This window comes from Rhopalosiphum padi, chromosome 4 (assembly GCF_020882245.1).
Source record: "Rhopalosiphum padi isolate XX-2018 chromosome 4, ASM2088224v1, whole genome shotgun sequence".
In the NCBI taxonomy this organism is placed as follows: Eukaryota; Metazoa; Arthropoda; class Insecta; order Hemiptera; family Aphididae; genus Rhopalosiphum; species Rhopalosiphum padi.
Genome location: NC_083600.1, coordinates 35,490,799 through 35,512,208, shown reverse-complemented (window position 1 = coordinate 35,512,208; position 21,410 = coordinate 35,490,799). Strand labels below are relative to the sequence as shown.

Sequence of the window (21,410 nt, the reverse complement as noted above, 5' to 3'; positions counted from 1 at the left end):
CACTTTCATTTAACGAGTTTACGAGCGAACGGGTGATAACAAAAAAAATTAAAAAATGATTAAAAAATTTGAAGTGAGAAATACAGTGTCGAAAGGTTTGTATGACTGTTTAGAGAAATGCTACTGTTACCCATGCTGACATTCAGTTAAAAAAAAAAAATAGGCTCGTGAGGAAAGCGACTTGCACTGAAAGACCAAATTCCAAAGTGCAATGGTTATGGTTCAAACCAGTTTCACGAATCACGTCATTATATTTTGGTACTTAATAAGTCACTGAGGCTGAATCAGTCGATGAATGACTACTGAGTACTGACAAGTACTGCCAAACAACGTAGGGCCTTAGCGTGTTTAACCGTTTTTACTACCTGTTAAGAGAATTACAATTCAATTTCATACCGAATTATTGGAAAAAGTAAGTATAATACATGCTGTAATTTTTACATTTATCAGCGGAGCGTAGAACTTGCATGAATTTTTCCGTTTTTATAGTATTAAATATATATTTATATTTTATTTACAATAATGTGGTCCGGTCATCCACGTTCTCGCGTTCATGATGGCATCATTTATTTTTTTATGACAAAGAATGAAAACCGGTTTGATATTATGTAATACCTACATTGGACGAATATAATGCAACGCACAAAAAATTCTACCTTTCGAGTACCTAATTTTACTCATTTTTAAAGCGCTTTTTATTTAAATATTTTTTGAAAGCATCTAAAAATTTTAATTACCTACTAATAATAATAAGTTATAATTTATATTATTAATGTAGGGCCTGGATTTATATGCAAATACATATTCTTCTACAATTCACCTAGGTAGAATACTTTTGATTATAAATATCGAGTATCGACGTTTTGTTATGTGTATATTCTATAGTTAATTTCTTTTTTTGCATATTTGTAGATAATTGTATATTCTACGACTAATAATAATCATTATTATTCTATTTTTATTCGTTAAAATAATCGTATTTACGTCTGTACAAATAAATATCTACTGTTAATCGTAAATAACCCGTTATAATTTACATCAATAATTTATCAATTAATGACGAAAAAAAATTTTCTAGTGGTAAATTTGACCAGTAATAGATTTCGCTAGATCTAAACAGAACATAATAAAAACGACAACTATCAAAATCTCATTATTCACTGATAAATATTTCATTTGACTTTTATGCTTTGAGATAATCGTAGAAATTTTCCATTCGAAAACTTAAAATCGATTTTTATCACTTCATACTGCTGGTACTCGTAGTTGTCCCATAGCCCATAGGCCTTAATAATAATTTAATATAAATAATACATATTGTATAACACATTTATACTTACACTTTGTAATTAAAAAATGTTATTTTGCATTTTTTTTTAATAAACTTTTTTATACATATATTTAAATTGTGTCCCTATCCTTGTCTGTAAAAATGTAAAGTGTACGACAGTACTAAATAAGAGCGTACCACGCGACGCACGAAAACCTGTATTCACGGCGGCGGCGAACACGGCAGACTAACAAGTAACAACGTCGCTCCTCGATTCATTTGGATGCGCCAAAACGGTGCGCTCTTACTTGGTACAGGCTAATATTTTTATTCAAAATCATATACATAATTTATTAATTATTTTGCATGTTTATAAAATAAATCTGCATATTTTTTGATTTTTATTGTATATTAAATCCGGCTTCTAAATTTTATATAATATAATCGTGATTTGTGATACATTATTAGGGTTAGAAATGTTGGGAACGTGTGTTTATTACTTAAATATTAATTATTTTAGTTGTGCACTTAGGCGTATTGCCGGCCAAACAATAAACCCCTTTGATATAACGTAGAAGTTGTTATCATAACTTAAAATTAAGTTGTATAATATTTTATTTTAAATTTGGCTATACTCCGTACCACAATAGAACGCATACGGTGGCTGACCGAAACTCGTTGTTTTTCCCGCACGAGCGTCCTCCTCCACTAAACAGTCTCAAACCGAAACGAGTCGTTCGCTATCAGAAATATAGTCTGCCCAGTGAGAGAACGCGCCGATTCTACGCAACCCCTTTTAACCTAATCCCTTCTGCTATCAAAACTGGTACGCTTATGGCTGGGTATCATTGGGGAAGGCGCAGAAAAACTGATTTTGGTCGGTTTGCGGCGCGTTCTCTCGCTGGAAAGAGTATAGTCGGTTATATTGCCGTATACGTTCTCTCGTGAATAAATAATTATTGTATTGTAGCGTGTTATTTTTTTTAAATCTTAGATTTTAAAAACTTAATCTAAAAAAAAATGTTTAAAAAAAAGTTGCATGTCTTTTTTTAAAATCTTTAAGATCATAATCATCCTAATCCATCAACTCTACTCTTGATATATTATAATAATTAAGACCAAATTTCTCAAGTTCTCAGTGTGAAATCTATACATATACGTCTTATAAATAGGCTGGTGTTGGCTTTAATATTAGAACAGTAAGAAAACAATTTTAAATGTATATAATATATATACCTAAAGTTTAACAAAATGTAGTAAATAATGTTTATGCTTTATACATTATACATAATATATTCCTAAAACATAACATAAAATACACTAAAGTTATAACAAAATAAATAGTAGGTAATGAAAAAATTGTCCTCTAATTCCTAATATACAAAAAATTTCATTTTGCATGTTTCAAAATGTTAATTGAATTTTTTTCCTATCTTACTGTATAAATGTCTATAATCTCAATGTATAACAATAGTAACCTGCTAGTGACTCAAATATAAAATATAATCGACTATTAATTTAGCAATTATTGAACTAACTATTAAACTATATTTATTTCATTAAAAAAAATACCTGCTAATTTTTTAGAAAACTAATAATAACAAAATAAATTATTTAAAAAAAATAACTACACATTTCTAATAATTTTAATTTATAATCATTATTTTTTACCAACTTAAATATTATTAACTCCATAGAAGTTTAAAAAAAATATCTAAGAAAATAAGGATCATCATATTTATATACTTTTTAAGTATAGTAAGTAATTACTTTCACTCAATATTAAATTTTAATTAATCATTTGATCCAACTTGCATATTAATATTTATAAACCAAATACCTAGCTATTGTTATTCAAATATATCCAACAACAATATCACAATATCAAATAATTATAAAATCACAAGAATTTAAAAAACTTGGGAGTTATTTTGATATTTTATACTTAAATTTAAAAATATATAATAAATTTATTAATTATTATATTTTTTTAGTTAGTAATATTTTAATACATTTCTAAACATTCTATTTTCATTTTACTAAGTAGCATATACCTTTAAGTAATATAACCTTCAAAAATATATATTTTGACCTACAACTATGGCCTATGCTCTTAATCTACACAATGTTTATCTAAGTTGCTATTTATTTTAAAAGATAAAATGAAGTTTATAGTTAAATATTAAATCATTGTTTAATATATTGATTATATTTCGTGAAATCGATCAGTAAAATTACCATTTAAAATATTCATTTATATTAGTATTATAAAGAAATTATTAATGATATATAGCTCTATTAAACGACACGTCATATATTAGATAATATGTATACATAATTTGTTTTATTCAATATAACTATTATATTCATAACATACATATAAGTACAAGTTGTATTACATTTGCTTACCTTCTAAAATGTATATATTATTATACACTTAATCACTAAATAAAAACTATAATATTATTTCTTTTTGATTCTAAGCAGAGCAATGAATGTATTGGTTTTAGATTGATGTGTTGTATTTTTGTCTACATTTATAGTAGAAAAATTTGGTACTTTAAAGAAGCTATAAGTAAAAATATAACATATACATTATAGTGACTTACTGAATAATACTATAACTTAGTATAATACTAACTTTCCTCTTTTTTTATTTTACAAATCGTTCAAACTATTATAATATAAATAAAATAGAACAATAGAACATTTTATAATTTTTTTTCTCTTGACTATATATATTTTGAGATTGAGAAAGTTTTCCATTGTATCAACAACATCTTAGTTAGGCGCCTGAAGAAATTAAATTTAAGTACTTCTTGACCATTAAAATTTAACTTTTTTGGAAGATTTTCAGGGTAGACAAATAATAAAAATATAAAAACTAAAAATATTATATCTACAAGTATTATGTAAAAATTCTATTAAGTTTATTTTGAATTACAGGTGAATTATAAGTATGTTAACAACATTTGAAGCAAAACCAGCTAAGAAGGCTGTTTCAAAACATAAGAAGGTATTAAAAATTGTAAAGAAAGGTGCAATCAAAGTATGGAAATATTGCAAGTCTGCTGTAGTGAAATATTTTGATGATATGATGAAACAAGAATATGTTATCGTTAGAAACGGTATTATATACAAAAGAGGTTGTGAACCCAAACATTTTTACTGAAAAGTAATTGCTTATTATGTTTATAAAAAAACAACAACATAGTTCAATAACCCAACTAAGATAACTAAAGGAAATGTCTAAATTATCAGCTTTTTATTTTTTTTTTTTTTAATGTTACTGCCAATAATAAGTATATTATATAATATTAGAACTATAATTTAATAATGCCAGATAATATTTATTAATAAATAACATGGTACAAAATAATAATATTAAATAGATTTTATTTTATTTTTACTTTTTATAGAACAGTTAATTATTTTATGTTTTGAAAATGTATAAATAGTATTCTTTCAAATTGTATGTGTGTTTATTACTGATAAATAATTGCATGGAGTAAGTATGGTTAAACTTAAAAGTTGAATGTTTTTTTATAATGTAATAAAAATTTAATTATGAGAATTTGATATGTGTTACTTAATTTAAAATAATATATAAACAATTACCTACTTGTCCTGCTTAAATCTTAAGTTATTACTTTAAAAAAAATAATGTATATTTAAGAGGTTAACTTTGGAATATTCTTACACAATTTAAAGAAGAAAGAAGGAGTTACTATAGGTGTTCAATATATTCGTCATTGAGTAAATCACTGTACAATTTGAATTCAGTGATAAATCATTGCATAGAAAAAACAATTCCAATTATCTGAGTAAAAATCAGACCATCTGCCTATAATTGTAAGGATATATTATTGCTTAATATAAGTATATATTTTACATTACTAATTGTAATTTTAGTATAGTATTAGTATTTGTAAAGTTTATCTGTTAATAATATGGTAGGTTGAACTAATTTTTGCCAAAAACAGATTGTGTATAATGCGTATCAGTCGCGGTGCGAACAATCTTAATTTGTGGGACACGTCGGTGTTTTAATACTAATGTGAAATAATACTTCTAAATCTATGAACTATAATTAATCCAGAACCATTGAAAAAAATTAAACCTGCCAGCTTTGATATTTTCCAACCAAATTTTTGTCTGGGACACTTGTCCCAAAAAATCATAGTTGCGCCGCCACTGATGCGTAATATAATAATTATTAAAATATTTTTTCATAAATATTTAATAATGTTATTTATGACTTTTATTCCAATTTGAAATATAATACCTTCAGCACCTGTTGAAACTTAGGACTTTTCAATGGAGTTGTACAATATGTAATTACAGCCAAAAAAAATAGTTTTTATTGTAAGATTTTAAAAATTGTTATGCTGCTGATCAAATAAATTTTAATTTAGAATACAATAACATAAGATTTCACCTTTAAAAAAATGATGTATACCTGTCACCTGTTGAATAGTTTCTTTAAGTCTCGTCTATAAAAGTTATTGAAAGAGATTTATCAAATGTTCTAAAATTCTAAATAATGAAGACATTTTAAATAAATTGTCCAATATCGAACAGAGGCTTAAACTGTAATGATTAGTGTATTATTGTGTTACTTTTAAAAATCCTTTAGATTTCACTTATGTTTTAAGAAAATTAAACTTGAATTTGTATCTAAAATAATATTTTAATCATTTAATTACTACTGTACCACTTTTTTCTTATGTGTTTTATACACACAACAAAATATGTCACACACTATAATAATCAAACAATATTTTAATTTTAACAATTTATTTAACATGAGTGGGAGCAACAGGCCTCTCACATGTTTACTTATTTTGAAAACGCTAGGGCTGGAACACCACTAACTTCTAGTTACGCCTATGGTCTTGGACTACACTATATTCAAAAATCTAAATGAGGCCTAAGTGGTATATTTTCTCTATACATTTCTAGTTCTCAACCAGTATGTAGCAACAGTATTACATACAACTCTGTTCAGTAAAAAAACATGCTGTGGCTTAACGAAAATTTGTTCTTATTAATATTATTTCTAATACTATTTGGTCTTAATTATTTAAATGTCACCATTTATTTAGATTTAAGTTAGGGTGTTATCATGTAAGAAAGGTTTAAAACAACTACAGTATACACAAATTGGCATACAAAATGCACAGCTTCCGTATTCTGTCTATTGTTAGTTGGATCTCATTACCTGAATTTACTCTTGATTTTAAATTAATTTAAGTAGATTATTCAGTGAGTTCCGCTTAATGTGATCAGTGATCACATTGGTTCAGGTGTGATTCTATTAATCAAATGATTCCATTAAACATTTTTTTTTTATTAATAAGTTTATAGTTACATCATGTTTAAAATTAAATTAAAGTAAACTAAAGAAACTATCTAGTTTTGATTTTACTTGAGAAAATACTAATTTTATTCTCATATTAGCCTGAAATTAAAATCCATATTCAATTAATATAATATATACATTTTTTTTTTTTAATTAAATAAATAATAATGTAAGTTTAATTTAGTCGAATTTACTTATAACTTTTAGAATAACTGAAAAATATTGTTTTCACCATATTTTTGAATAGTTCCTTCTAACTTTTTCAAAACAATTCTTGTTTCTTAGTGAACGTTTGAAATACCATTAATCCAACAACTATAGAAAATATAAGATATATTATAGTGTATACTATACTAGTTACTTTATTAACATATTGTGTTAAATTCTTTTTGTTGTTATAATATGTATAAGTTTACAACCATGAAGATTAGAACTAATTTAAAAAATGTATTTCTCATATTCATGGCACAACCTTTACTTGAGTTATAGTCATCTATGCAAGACTATTTTTGGTGAATCTTCACCATATATTAAACCAATATAGACATAATTTGAATTAAAATAGCATTCTTGAGTTAATGTTCCTATTCAAATAATCCATTATTATAATAATAAAAATAATTACTCAGGTTGTAACTATAATAACAGTATTTATTAAGCAATTCAGTGTAATAAATATTAAACAACAAAAAACACAAATTAAATTAGGTAAATCAAATATTTTGAAGAAGCAAAAATAATGATCTAATATTACATGTCATTTAATTATTTTTCAAAATATGCTTTAAATTTTCATAAGCGACATTAACCACGCCCCAACTAATAAATGACCTTGTATAGTTCATGTGCACTCCTCGATAAAAATATGATACTCTATTTCCACGTTCTTGATAAATTTCAGTTGCTGCTTCTTTAATACTTTTAAATGGACCACCCAAGTTGCTTTGCATGTGTACTTTAAGTACATTACATGGATAAAATAGAGCACTATTTAAAGCACCAATAAATGCTCCGGTCAGAAACTCTTTAAATAGTTTATAGCCTGTCCATGCAGTAGGGGGTATCACAATGTATGAATTGGCAGCTTCGCGCAATAAGAAAAAGGAAATATTAGAAGGCCCGTTGCGCAACAAAATTGGTGTAAGACCACGGTAAAATTCAGACACTGAATATTCAGTAGCAATAACTTTTATTGCATGGCGCATATTTATAAAATTTTTATTATAGTGGTTGTCCTGAAGTAATGTTTGTACACGTTCAAATGGTGTTAACGTGGCTTCAGCTGTACCAGCTACCAATGCTGCAATGATTTTTGCTAATCTGGAGTTTAAATTAGATTCCAAAAGTGGTTTTTGGATTGCGTCATAAGTGCCAAACATTAATGATGTAGAGATTGTCTTCTGAAATAATGGTGGGTAAATCCCTCGATAAAGAGTAGAAAACCCTTCATTCATAAGTTGAGAAGCTGCATTCCTTAGGCCTACTCCATGTAGCATCTAAAATAAATTTAATTCAAACATATAAATGTAAATAATTTACATGGATATAAATGTATACAATCTGTATATGAATTAAAATTGTAAAAAAAAACAGTGAAAACCGCCAAGCAACCCCAAAATAATATACTTTTGTAAGACTCTTAAAAATGAAAACTTGTCAACAAGGAAACAAAACATAACATTAACTTGTTAAAATTAAATTATAAAGAAATATATTCATCTAAAAATACATATAATTTACTAGTTAAAAAATAGTACAAGGTTTAAATCTCATACAGTTTCTTCTTTGACATTTTTTACTGAACAAATATAATTCATTAGTACATGGAATAATTAAATTTAAAATTGTTTAGCATTTGTAGATTATTAAAAAATAAAAATAAAAATAATTAACTAATAATATTAAACTAATCTATCAAAAGATATTATTTCACAGATTTTTAAATTTTCAGTATCCAGTATTTTGTCCAAACACAATATTTTATATTTTATATGCTATAAGTAATCGTATTTGTCTGAATAATGAAATCTTTGATTTTTGAAACAAGTTTTTAAGACTCAAATAACTTTTAATAAAAAAATTAATAGTCAGTTTTAGAAATATTTAAAAAAATAATGTTAATCGTATACTAGGTCACACAAAGTGTAATGTTTTTAAGTGCTAACAAAGGTAAATACAAAATACAAGTTTTGATAAATGTTGTCTACCTTAAACATTTCTATGTCTTAAGTGATCTACCATATATTTTTGTATTTAATTAAAATATGAATAAATAATAAATGTAAAAATATAATATATTTATTATTTAATAATAATAATATATAGGTACACAAGGTGATTTAATATAACAACCATTTTATTATATTAATTCACGATAGAAAAAAATATGTAATACAAAGTTTTTTATTTAAAAATATGTATAATGATTATTAATTTTTATATTTTTTTACAATATTTTAGAGAAGGTTTTGGATGTTAACTAAAGAAATTCAAATGGAAAGCTAAACTTTTTTGCAAACATAATGTGAAGTATTTTTTCCAATCCAAGGTGAGTAAAGTAGTAGATCAACATTTTTCAGGATATCACCGTACATTCCACTTTCTGTTTATCTTTACTTTAACTAATTATAAATTAATATCTTAAAAAAATATAAAAATTACTAATCATTTTATAAACATTTTTCTCTATTATGAATGTTTATAAAATAAAAAAGCTATAACATAAATTTTGAATCACTGTATGTGTGTGAAAATATACATAAATATTATCTAGTAAAACATAATTAAATAGTTTATATTTAATCATGTCACAATCTAATTCCATATAAAAAAAAATGTATTAAAAGTTACACATTAAAATATGTATTAAAATTAAAAATAACTATTCCTTTTTTTATTTTCATTATGTACAAATAATTATTAAAAAATATTTATTCAGTACAATTGATAACAATCAAATGGTTTACCATTATTCTGGTGAGTTAAAGCTAAGATGATGTACCATGTATTTTTTAACCGTATACATTTTTAAAGCTTCCTATAGACTGTGTACGTTTTATGTGTACACTAGTGAGATCGACAAAAACTAAAATCAACTTTTAATCAGTCTAATCTCTAACATCTTATATGCAAGCCATTCATTGGAGTATTTCAATTTAATTTTGAATTATTTCATATAATGTCTGTTTGTCTTTTTATTCTACTATAAAGTATCTTGCCTTGATAACATCAATTTTGTTATTTTCACAAATACTAAACAAAAATAAACTAGTATTTTTTACCATAATTTCCATAAATAAAATCAGGTTCCTCTTCATCGCTCAATTTGTCTACATCCAAATTTTCAATAATAATATCAACCTCTAATAAATATTATATATTATACTTCTATATTTATGTATTTATTCATATTTTAATTTAATATAAAAAGTATGTAATAAACTACATAAGACAAACACTAAACAGTTAGACTAATGGGTGTAAACGTGTAGTACTCTGCATATAACAAAAATACTAAATTTAGTTTATAAATTAAAATAGAAACAGTATTTACAGTTTTTTTTTTGAAATTGTACATATTATGTAAGTTGCACATAAATGTATACCTAATAAGATTAAACAAAATATATTAGATCATAGAAAATATTTAATTTTGTTTATTTAACTTTATACTGTATACTATAAAAACAAATTAACTAAGTACACATAAAATGGGTTTTTATTCCAATAATTAGTGCAAATTAAGTAAGCAAAATAAAAAATAATTACATTAAAAGTAAAAATAATAATTAAACAACATGCTCTTTTGGACATAACATTGCATGGGATAAAACAAACACATTATGTATTATATAATAACTATAACAACTATAGTAAATTTAAGTATGTATTAGTTTGTCTTTTATGTTTTCAGCAGATGAGTGTGTTGTTGATCATTGCCACAGTGCAATTCTAAAAATAATCATTTTATATAATATGAATAAAATATGAAAATACGGAGAAAAAAATAAAAAATAATTAATATAATATGAAAACACTACAAAATGTTGGTTCACACTACAAAAAATTGAATATTTTACCAATGATGATATGTATAGATAATAAATAATAATATGTATTACATTTTGTGCTATCTTTAAATTAATATATTTTCAAATTTTAATAGTTTAATTCTGGGTAAAAATATATAGTAATAATAAAGAGTAAACTAAACTATATTAATAATTACTATTTACTGAATTAATTATTTGAGTTTAGAATACAGTTGAGACAACAAAATGATTTTAAAAAAATTAGACCAATCCAAATAGGATATTAAGAGGATGCTACATTTACATATGTTGTATCCGTCTTACAAGTGTGTAACATAACAAATTTATGCTAAGCAGTTCATGTTTAGCTTCATTAATTTTTATATTAAAGTGAATCGACTTATTATAAACTATCTGTGTTTGTATGTAGATTTTTTACAAAATACAAACTGCTGAGCGTAAATTTACTATGTTACAACAAATCTGGTATAGCATCCTCTTAACAAAAAAGGTTCTCATTTAAAAATTTAAGTAATATGCATATTTTGAAAAAAATTGTAGAAATATATCTGATGTCATATTAATTTAGCTCATAATCTACAACCCAAATTTAATAATATACCAAAAGTTCTGAATTATAGTGTTTTCTATTTCCACAGATAAGCAGTATAATATGAATATTAAACATACTCGTATTAACAATTATCATAATATCTCGCCCATGTTATCTATTTAATGTCATTAATTAATAAAATAAATGTACTGTAAACAAACAAAATATATAAAACTAATTCATTATTTTATTCTAAACTTTAAAATTACCATACTTGTATATATATTATACATTTTAATATTAACATTTAATGGAGATCAAACATTGGTAAAATATCAAAAATTATGTTATAAAATAATATAGGTATAATAAAATAAACTCAACAAATAAAATGAAACTTGTCAAGTTAAATAGCTTGCTTTTAAATGTGTGGCACTGCTTTCAGAGATATATGACACCAGGTGTAGTGTGTTTTTCACTTGTAGCTGCCAGTGTGGCAGTGTCTGAAGCTTTAAGAAAATTTTGGTAGTAGACAAGTTTCACTGTTCATACTTCATTGAATAATCAACAATAACATGCATGATAAATAATAATTTTAATAATAATATAAAATAACTAAATTAAAACTAATATCAAAACTATGTACAAGAAAATTCCCATTATTGAGCAATTAACAGGTATTATAAAAGTCTGGCAAAAAAGTCTGGTAAAAATTTATTTTTAAAAATTATATTAATATATATATATATATAAACACTAATTCAATTTACATTAATAATTATTAATTAATGGAATAAGAATAACCATTTACAAATATTTGATTACCTAAATTATAGTATTGTATTTACGGTTCCTTTTATTTTTTTTTAAAGTTATTTACATTTTTACATACCACATTAAATAAAACAAAATATTCAAAAAACAGTACAATTATTATAAAATACGATTTTTGTCAATTTATGAATTCTTTTAAATATCCCAAAAATACAATAATAATAATAAAATAGATAGATAATAAATATGGTTTTTTTTTACGCTTATTTTTAATGTGAAATTGGAACTTGTGTTTTGTTTACTTATAGTGACATTTTCACTAAAAAAAAATTGTTGGAATTAAAACCACTAAGGATTTTACACACATAGACTGAGCGTTTGCCAAAATAATCAAACTATTATTCAGAAAAATTCACTTTTAAAATTAAAGAAAGCTAAATAAAGATAATGTGTATAATAAATTTGTAATTTACGACTTTCGAATTATAGTGATAATCTATAACAGCGTTTCCCAACCTTTATGCAATGGCGACCCATAAATTTAATCTTTATTAGGTACGCGACCCCCCCCCCCTAAAAAAAAGAATGCCGTAAATAAATATAACCGCGAGTCGCGACCCATCAAAAAAATTTTGCGACCCATGGTTTGGGAAACGCTGATCTATAACATAATGTCATAATATAAAATGGTTAGTCCTTAGACTTAAGCAAATATTATTTGGTGACTTAACTTAATAACTATTAAATTTGGAACTTTTATTCTATCAGACTTTTTTTGTCAGATTTTTGTTCGGGGATTCCAATCAACAATATCATGCATGAAGTTTATTGAAAAATCATAGCAAAAAATTTTGAACATTAAATTACTGGCTAAAAGATACTACACACGTGAATAAAATTATATTATTGGCATTAAAGCAGATATAAGTAACAACAAATAATTGTAAGGCCTCTTAGACTAAATGTTCTTTTTATTGTATAAAATATAACCTATTGTGTTCAAACCTATCATAGTAGCTAAGAAAGATATAAAGAAAATATTTTTAATAAATATAAAATATAATTATTTTTTAAAGAAAACTGTATATATTAGAATCTTAATCCCTGGATTTTTTTCTTAAAAAATCAAATATATCCTTAACTATAATAATATATGTACATTTTTAGTAGCTATTTAGATGCAATCATATTTATTTTTTTTTTGCTATTTCAAGGTCTTAATTTAGAAATTGTTATAAATATAAGTAATAATAATTTTTTATTATAGGTATACACATTTAAAACGCACAATTTATTTTGTTTTCGGCTCCAAAGTTTTACATTATTAAATAGGTAAATTAAAAATAATAATTAATAAATTTAAAAAATAATCATAGTATAAGTTAGTGGATGTTAATGTTATTAATTCACCCTACTATCTACTTGACAATTATAAATTTACAATTTACAATTTTAGCTCTAATTCAAATAATATACAAAAAGCTGAAAAATTTAATTTTTTTAAAATGAATACCTGTCTGAATATGATTTTATTAATTGGGAAGGTAATGCCGACATTGATAATAGCAGCTCCACAACCACAAACAAATTCTGAATATTCTTCTCGACTCAAATGCATGAAAAAGGCCATATCGTGTTCCTTTCAATGTCAGCTTATTTTTAGTTCATATATCATCCTGGAACCATACTATATTATTATAATTTGTAATTAATCTACAAGGTTATGTATGAAATATATAATAAAAACAATGTACACTTCGACAAACCAATAAACTAGTATTGTGTTTACCTATTTTTTGGTATATACAGATGTGCAGTAAACTCGTCAAAGGCCGAACTCCCAATTCAAGTCTTCATAAACAGAATATTAAATTTTTCTCAACCATACATTAATTAGGATTCTAAATTTATGAAGTACTTGCCTGTCTTATCAAGAGAGATCACAAGAACGTAGAAACAATTTAATGATTCATGATAATACCTTTAAAATATTATATTATGATAATAGTATCAGTAAAAAAATATTTCAATCACAGTCACAGATTTCAATTATTAACTTTACCCATCGACTATTTTATAGACAGTGGTGTCACCTGTCGTGACGATAAGTTGGGCCACGATTTAAGATATATCTGTATATTTGTGAGTCGGGCATTTGAATTTTGAATACGGGATGGGGTCAATTCAATAAATGCTAGTATATTTCAATAATTTTACTGTCTAATTATAAGTACAATAATTCTACGATAATATATATGAGAATACATTCGGGAAAAAATCAACATGGGATTTTATATATTTTGAATTTGGTAGACTTACAATTTTGCTCTACTTCAATTACATAGTTTCTTTTATATATTCTGGCTGTTGTCACAAAGGAAGAAATGCCCTCATAAACGTCAGCGATAATAATATTGTACGTCAAACACGATAGAGAAAAGATATTTTCTCTACATCGTGGCGTCAACCACGATTAAAGATAATATTATCAATTGTCAACAGTCATAATAAAATGAGTACAGAGTAAAATGAGTAATGACCGGTTTAGTGATCGTCATTCGTGTCACTCGTCAAAGAATAGATAAAGATAATAAAAATTATCTATTTTTGAGGTGCTCGTAATCATAGTCTTGTACTCGTATCATTTAGAATTTTAAATCAGTCATCTATACTATTATTATTTAAACACTACGGTATTGACTATTGATTATTGACTCATTAATAATTAGGATTTAAGGCGTTATCGGTGAGTCACAAATCATGAAAAGATATAATAATTAAGCTAAAAGTAGTAAAAGTCACCTGAGAAATTGATATATTATTCTAATACCTAGTATTTTTTCAGTCTAAAATGGCGAACTTTTCTTCACCGATGCCGTCCAGAGAGTTCTTATGGGACGTGTTTCAAAGGTAAGTAAAAATAATTATATCAATATTCAATAATATTCTAGGGTAAAACGATATTGTGACGTAGGGTTGACAAAGATAGAAGTGGATTCATCTCGTCTGATGAACTGCAAATGGCGCTCTCCAATGGAACTTGGACACCATTTAATCCAGAAACTGTACGTCTTATGATTGGTATGTTTGACAAGCACAATCGAGGTACTGTATCTTTTGACGACTTTGGTGCCCTGTGGAAATATGTAACTGATTGGCAATCATGTTTTCGATCATTTGACCGAGATGGTTCTGGCAATATAAATGTATCCGAACTCAAAGATGCTCTGTCGTCGTTTGGTTATAGACTTGGAGAACAAATTGTTTCAGTTATGCTAAAGAGATTTGACCGCTTTGGTCGTGGCACTATACTTTTTGATGATTTCATTCAATGCTGTGTTGTGTTACATGTACGTATTATTAATTTTAACAAATATTATCTACTTGCCAATTAACTTTATTTTAGTGTATTTTTTTATATTCATTTTTACTTTTTAATAACTTACATTTGTATTTATAGACGCTAACTGCTGCATTCCGTCAATTTGATACTGATCAAGATGGATATATTACTATTCATTATGAACAATTTTTAAACATGGTATTTGGTTTAAAAATATAAGTGAACTCCATTGTTAATGGAGTTTTTTTTGTCTTATAAGACGATCAGCATAAAGAATAACTTATAATGAAATATGATGTAAAATATAATATTTCAGTTAGATGATTACTTTATCTGTTTTTAACACATTGGTTATTTTTAATACTGTTTAAATGTGATATTTTTAAGCTATCAATAATTTTATAATTGTTATATACATGAATTAATAATTTTCATAATATATATATATACTACCATTTTAATATTTTATACAGTTCCAATTTTATTGAAATAAACAAAAATAAATTTCGAACAGATTTTATTTTTCAATTATTATTTTAAAGAAAACATTTGTTAAAAAGTTATGGCACGTGTACAAAATATAGAAAGAAAATAAAAATATCGATTTTTAAGTTGGATTCACAAAAAATATTTAATTAAACATGAATTTTTTGAAGCAAATGTTGGTAATGACTTAAGAATATTCAATATGTTTGGAAACATTTTGCAATAGAAGATCGTTTGTATACTTAGCAAAAAGTGCAGTCAAAAGTGCTACTCCATATCCAGTTGCTCTTTCACCCTATAAAAAAAATGTTATGCATAAAAAAATTAAGAAAGTCAATTGGTTATTTACTCATTCACAAGTCTAACACATTAAAATAAAATAGCAAATTTAGTCCATCGCTTTGAAGAAATATAATTTAAAAGGTAGCAAATAAGTTTTTTGCAATTCTAACAACCCAACTTTTGGCAAATAATTTAGATGTTACAATCTTGTACAATGTCTAGATAGTTAAATATTAAGATAACTACAGTTCGATTACTATTATGTTGTTAAAAAACAATAAAATACTTAATAAAGTATTAGAGGCTACTAATTGCACTCACTATGGAAATAAATCATTGAGTCCATTATTGGAATGAGTCAATAAGACAAGGGTCAAAGAATAAAAAGATAAATATATAAATTTTAATACAAAAAAAAATTAAATATGGTTGTGTTTCATATTTATGTTGTAATTCATAAAGGTGAACATCAAAATTGATAACAATAAAAATAGCAAACATTTTTTTCAAATGATACTTTTTTATCTAATGAGTCGCATAAATTGACTATTAATATCAAAATTCAGAAAATCGTACTAACAAATTTGTGAATATGTCCTTGAAAATACAAACTGACCCCATTTCAGCTTAATAAGTAAAAAAGACAACATTTTAATGTATGTAAATTGAGACTAGCCTGTTGGAGTTCCATAGGCAAATGAGTCAATTAACTTGTAATAATAACTAAAGTTATATTTACGTAATGAGAAGGCCCAGCAATGTCCACATGAATCCATTGATTAGCTGTATCAAAGCCAAGATGCGCAGCTATAAACAGTCCTGCACATGACGAAGTAGCATTTGATCGATCCTAAAAAAATATCAATTTAGTATTTATTTAATAAAAAATAAATGTAATCTTACAGCGACAGAGTTTTTCATGTCAGCTACAGATGATGAAAATTCACAAAAATGTAATTCTGGACAGTAGACAATTGGAAAAGTTAAATCACCAGATATTAGGCCAGCGGACACTACATTTTTTTCCCATTGTTCCGAGTTGGACATAACTGCAGCATGATACTTTCCTGTACTAATTGACTAAACACAAACAATTTAATACTTCAATACTTAATTAAAAATAATGTTTAAACATACCTGTGCTCCAGTTAGTGTAGCCATATCTAATATCACTTTAGCATTAAGATCTCGAGATGCATACACTACACCATCTGATAAGACTAGACGTCCTTCAGCATCAGTATTATTGATTTCGACAGTTCTAAAATCAAATTGTTATTATTTAAAATAATTAATATCCAGTGTTGTTGGATAATGGAGACACTGGTACTTTCTTGTTATACGAGACTACAGCTATTTTCGTGACTACCTCCGTTATATAAGACTACCGCGGTTGTTTTGTGAAACACCACAATCCTGTTATAAAACGACCAAAATTTGCACACTTTCCTATTATCACAGACTACCTTAGTTTTATTTAATACTTATATTTGTATAATGCACCTGCATATTTAATTCTTTGATATTTTTTTAATCAGTAGGTATTGTTGGGATGGCTATATTCAAATTATATATAAAAAAAAAGTATTTATATACCCAGTAATCATTTGAAATGTATTACACAACACACGCTACATAATATGTGGTGTACGGTCACTAAAAACAATAAAATAATAATTATAATAAATACAAAAATAATAGTGGTAAAAAATGATAAATCCACAAATAAAATAATAAATAATGATGGCCACATTTACGAATTATATATATAAAAAAAAATGTAATAATATTAGTGTCGTATAATCATTTTAGATGTTTCTAGATCAAAAAACTTTTGTATCCTATTGTTCTCTATTTTGAATATCGATGTGTTAAAATGGCTGTAATATAAATTTTGAATCAGCCTGTATATATATATATAATAATATAATAGATAATATAACAATTATGAATTGTGTGGATATCGTACAGCTAATTGTAGTAGTCGCGATAAAGGAGGTAGTCTTGGGTGTTAGTCACGAAAATAGCCATAGTCTCGTATAACAGGAAAGTACCTATAGTACTAATACAAAGCTAACCTTCCTGAATAAAGTGTATGTATGTCATCAGGACGTGTTGAATCTGGTCCAATTGAATTTTCAGCCAAACAAAAAACAGCATGTAGATTTTGCTTAAAATTAGACTTTACTATAGCATGGAACGCTCCTAAAATAGCAGCTGCTCCAGCACAATCTCGTTTCATGCCTGGCATAGCGGACTGAAAATGTTAAATGAACAAGTTGCATTTTTTTTATATATGCATTAAAAATATATTTACTTTTCCTTTGATGCTAAGGCCACCAGTATCATAGACAATGCCTTTGCCAACCCAAGCAATTGTTTCTGTGGCTCCATGTGGGGTGTAAGATAATACAGCTAGAGCTGGACCTATAGAAGATGCTTTACCCACACCATATATTCCTCCTAGACCTTTTTTCTTCAACTCTTCGCCGCTAATTATTGTAGGATTAATATTCAAGTCAGCTCCTACATGTTTTATCTCCTAAAAGTTGTATCCGAAATTAAAATTATCCAATGTATTCAGCCATTTTGTTTGACTTGCATCTAAAAAATGATTGACATTCATATCATTACACGGAGTATCAACAATACGTGCAGTCATTTTAATAGCATTAGCTATTCTTTCCAAAGTTGCTATTTCTTCTTTTTCCACTTTGTTATCACCATTGCTGTCGGGCACTATTATAAACTCTACTGTAACTGTTACAGTAGCTTTCTTCTGTTCTTTTAGTTTTCCAACATGTATTTTAGTTTTACGGCAATAGTCGTAAAATGCCCGAGCTGCAGCACAACCTGAGGCAAACATGTCTTTTCGCTCGCAAACAATCTTTAACAATAATATAACAATTTTTAAAATAAACAAAATTGAATAAAATAAATATTATACTATTTCTCACTAACCACAATGCATTCATTGTATCCAGCTGAATTCAAATTGATCAGTTTTGTTAGCATATGGGGTTGTGCTGACGAATTATGACGACTGTGATTGTTGGAAATGGCCGCTAAAGTGGCAGTGTTGAGAAAAAGTGGACAAGTGTCTGTTGGACAAGGATTTAATACAGACAAAGCAGATTTAAAAGTCTAAAAAAATAGAAAAACTTTAGTACGAAACATATTTTTAAATATTTATCAAACTATATTCTCACCTGTTCATTAACCCGTGGTTCTAATTTACATTTGACAGCAGAATAAGATAAACTAGACAAATGTTTCTCTTGGCCTACGATCAGTACTGGTACACTGATCGGATCGGTTTTACTCAAAGAGGCCGAAAACTTAACAGTGGTGCTAGCCATTACGTTGACTACCCACACACTAAAACGTCTAAAACGATGTAAAGTTAAATGTTAACCAGTTTCACGTTTAATGGTAGAATTGAAAATATCCAACACCGCTATTCGTTAATAGCAGACAAACATTATTTTTGCAAAATAAATACTAAATTCTGCGTTCGCTATCTCGATCACTGTAATCATCTAATCAGTTATCTCTTTTCTATGATCTAGATTCTTATTTTTTCATTTAAGAATGCAGAAAGTTTGAAGGATTAAAACTTAATAATAGATATTAGATATGAAATTAAGGATCATTTGAACCAAGATTTTTAGAGAATCAAATAATGAAATAAATAAGAAATAGAATTTATAAAGAATTTTTTATAAATCTTGTATCCGAACACCTAAAGTATTAACTATCGGCCGGATGTTAGAAACGAGAAATATCATTCACCAATCACCGCTATTACAAATAAAAATAAATTTTATTGACTTGCCGTCAATCGCAAAACTTAGTGTAAATGGTTTTACACTTTTAGTTTTCAGTTTTTCATCTTTTGTCACATAACTCATTAATACACTTTAAATAGTAAGTATTATTGTACAAATGTAGACAATGAGTTAGGGCTCGAAAGTTGATGACCTTAAAAACATTAAAAAATGACCAAAAAAAAAAATGCAAATATATGACATAAAAATGTCCTTAAAAAAATGACCTAAAAAATTACAAATATTTTTTTTTAATTGTTTTCTATTTTACTATAAAATTCTATTTACATTTATCAAATTACTCAAAATATGACATAAAAATTACAAAAAATGTCCTTAAAAATTAAATAAAATTTTTTTCGCAATTTCGAAAATATTACAAAAAATTAATATAACTGAGGTATAATAATATGCACTACAACACGACAACGACGACTGTAATCGATGAGATAAATTCGGGTAGGTACTAATCTTAGTATGTGGTAATTTCAAAGTTCTAAGTAAATTATCGGCATAATTTCAATCGACAAGAAACAATAAGAAGTAAAAAAATATGAAATCACTAAAAATGACTAAAAATGTGGGAAAATATCAAAAAATGAATTAAAAAGTAATAAACACAAAAAAATGTAAAATAAAAATTAGTTAGTCAGATTCACATGCTAATGAAATACATTTGCGGTCATGAGAGCATCTTCTAAAAAGTTCCAAAAAAAAAATGCAAAATGCATCTTATACTTTTTTGAATATAAAAAGAGGGGACCATTATATATTATAACATTTTTTTACACATTTTAAACGATAGTTGAAAGTTTGTTACAATCTACATTCTACAATATCAGATATAATTAAAAAATTGATACCTTCCTCATAAATATATAACTGTATCTATGAATTTTTTTCACAGAATTGTTCTAAATATTCTCCTGACTGCCGAGTGCCCCTAAGTTGCCCATTTTTTCATTTTGTATCTGATGGAAGGAAAGGAAATATTGTATTTAAATCTAACGGTTTTTCGTCGAGGCATTTGAATAATTTTACAATCTTTTTCACAAAGTTGTTACATTATAAAAATCATAATATATATTAATTATTAGGTACATGAATAATTGCATATTTGCATTTTAGTTAAAAACTGCGCACAGGTAAAACCATTAAAACCGATGAATTCACTTAGGGATAACTGATTCTATAATTAGATTTAACATGAGGATGTGATGGACTGATGGAGAATCAGAGAAGCCAACCAGCTACGTTACATCTGGGTAGTTGTTATTTAGCAAAAATCAAATTTAATTTAAAATATTGTATTAAATTCTGAACTGAGCAATGTTTATATCTGTTGATTTTAGAATAATGTGTTATTATTTTTGTCGGCCATCACTTTAGGAGCTCTCTAAATTTTTAAATTCAATATTTCATGGTAGGAAAGCGAATCTATTTTGTCATTCTGTTGTGGGTGCACCTAACCCGGCAATCGGT

The 21,410-nt window shown here is 26.1% G+C and overlaps 3 protein-coding genes across 7 annotated transcripts; 1 reads left to right on the top strand and 2 right to left on the bottom strand.

The window, feature by feature from the left end:
* Positions 1–7,262: 7,262 nt before the first annotated feature.
* Positions 7,263–14,428, bottom strand: LOC132928277 (mitochondrial nicotinamide adenine dinucleotide transporter SLC25A51). Of its 3 annotated transcripts, none has more exons than XM_060992838.1 (3): positions 14,310–14,428; positions 13,504–13,666; positions 7,263–8,128 (listed from the first exon to the last, which is right to left on the bottom strand). In XM_060992838.1, the coding sequence occupies exons 2-3, from the start codon at positions 13,618–13,620 to the stop codon at positions 7,394–7,396; spliced, it is 852 nt and encodes a 283-aa protein (XP_060848821.1). In that variant the 5' UTR covers positions 13,621–13,666; positions 14,310–14,428; the 3' UTR covers positions 7,263–7,393. The 3 variants fall into 3 exon arrangements, with proteins under 3 accessions (XP_060848821.1, XP_060848820.1, XP_060848819.1); XM_060992837.1 differs by lacking the exon at positions 14,310–14,428 and adding an exon at positions 13,780–13,964 and having other exon boundaries at positions 13,504–13,677; XM_060992836.1 differs by lacking the exon at positions 14,310–14,428 and adding an exon at positions 13,780–13,962.
* LOC132928278 (programmed cell death protein 6-like) lies at positions 9,112–15,848 on the top strand. 3 transcript variants are annotated; one of them, XM_060992840.1, is made up of 4 exons: positions 9,112–9,180; positions 14,836–14,900; positions 14,965–15,340; positions 15,451–15,848. In XM_060992840.1, the coding sequence occupies exons 2-4, from the start codon at positions 14,842–14,844 to the stop codon at positions 15,550–15,552; spliced, it is 537 nt and encodes a 178-aa protein (XP_060848823.1). In that variant the 5' UTR covers positions 9,112–9,180; positions 14,836–14,841; the 3' UTR covers positions 15,553–15,848. The 3 variants fall into 3 exon arrangements, with proteins under 3 accessions (XP_060848823.1, XP_060848825.1, XP_060848822.1); XM_060992842.1 differs by lacking the exon at positions 9,112–9,180 and adding an exon at positions 14,525–14,736 and having other exon boundaries at positions 14,825–14,900; XM_060992839.1 differs by lacking the exon at positions 9,112–9,180 and adding an exon at positions 14,529–14,736.
* LOC132928275 (probable aminopeptidase NPEPL1) lies at positions 15,834–19,766 on the bottom strand. The gene is made up of 9 exons (XM_060992829.1): positions 19,311–19,766; positions 19,063–19,245; positions 18,704–18,988; positions 18,419–18,643; positions 18,180–18,358; positions 17,239–17,362; positions 17,005–17,181; positions 16,841–16,951; positions 15,834–16,114 (listed from the first exon to the last, which is right to left on the bottom strand). The coding sequence occupies exons 1-9, from the start codon at positions 19,458–19,460 to the stop codon at positions 16,007–16,009; spliced, it is 1,542 nt and encodes a 513-aa protein (XP_060848812.1). The 5' UTR covers positions 19,461–19,766; the 3' UTR covers positions 15,834–16,006.
* Positions 19,767–21,410: the final 1,644 nt, after the last annotated feature.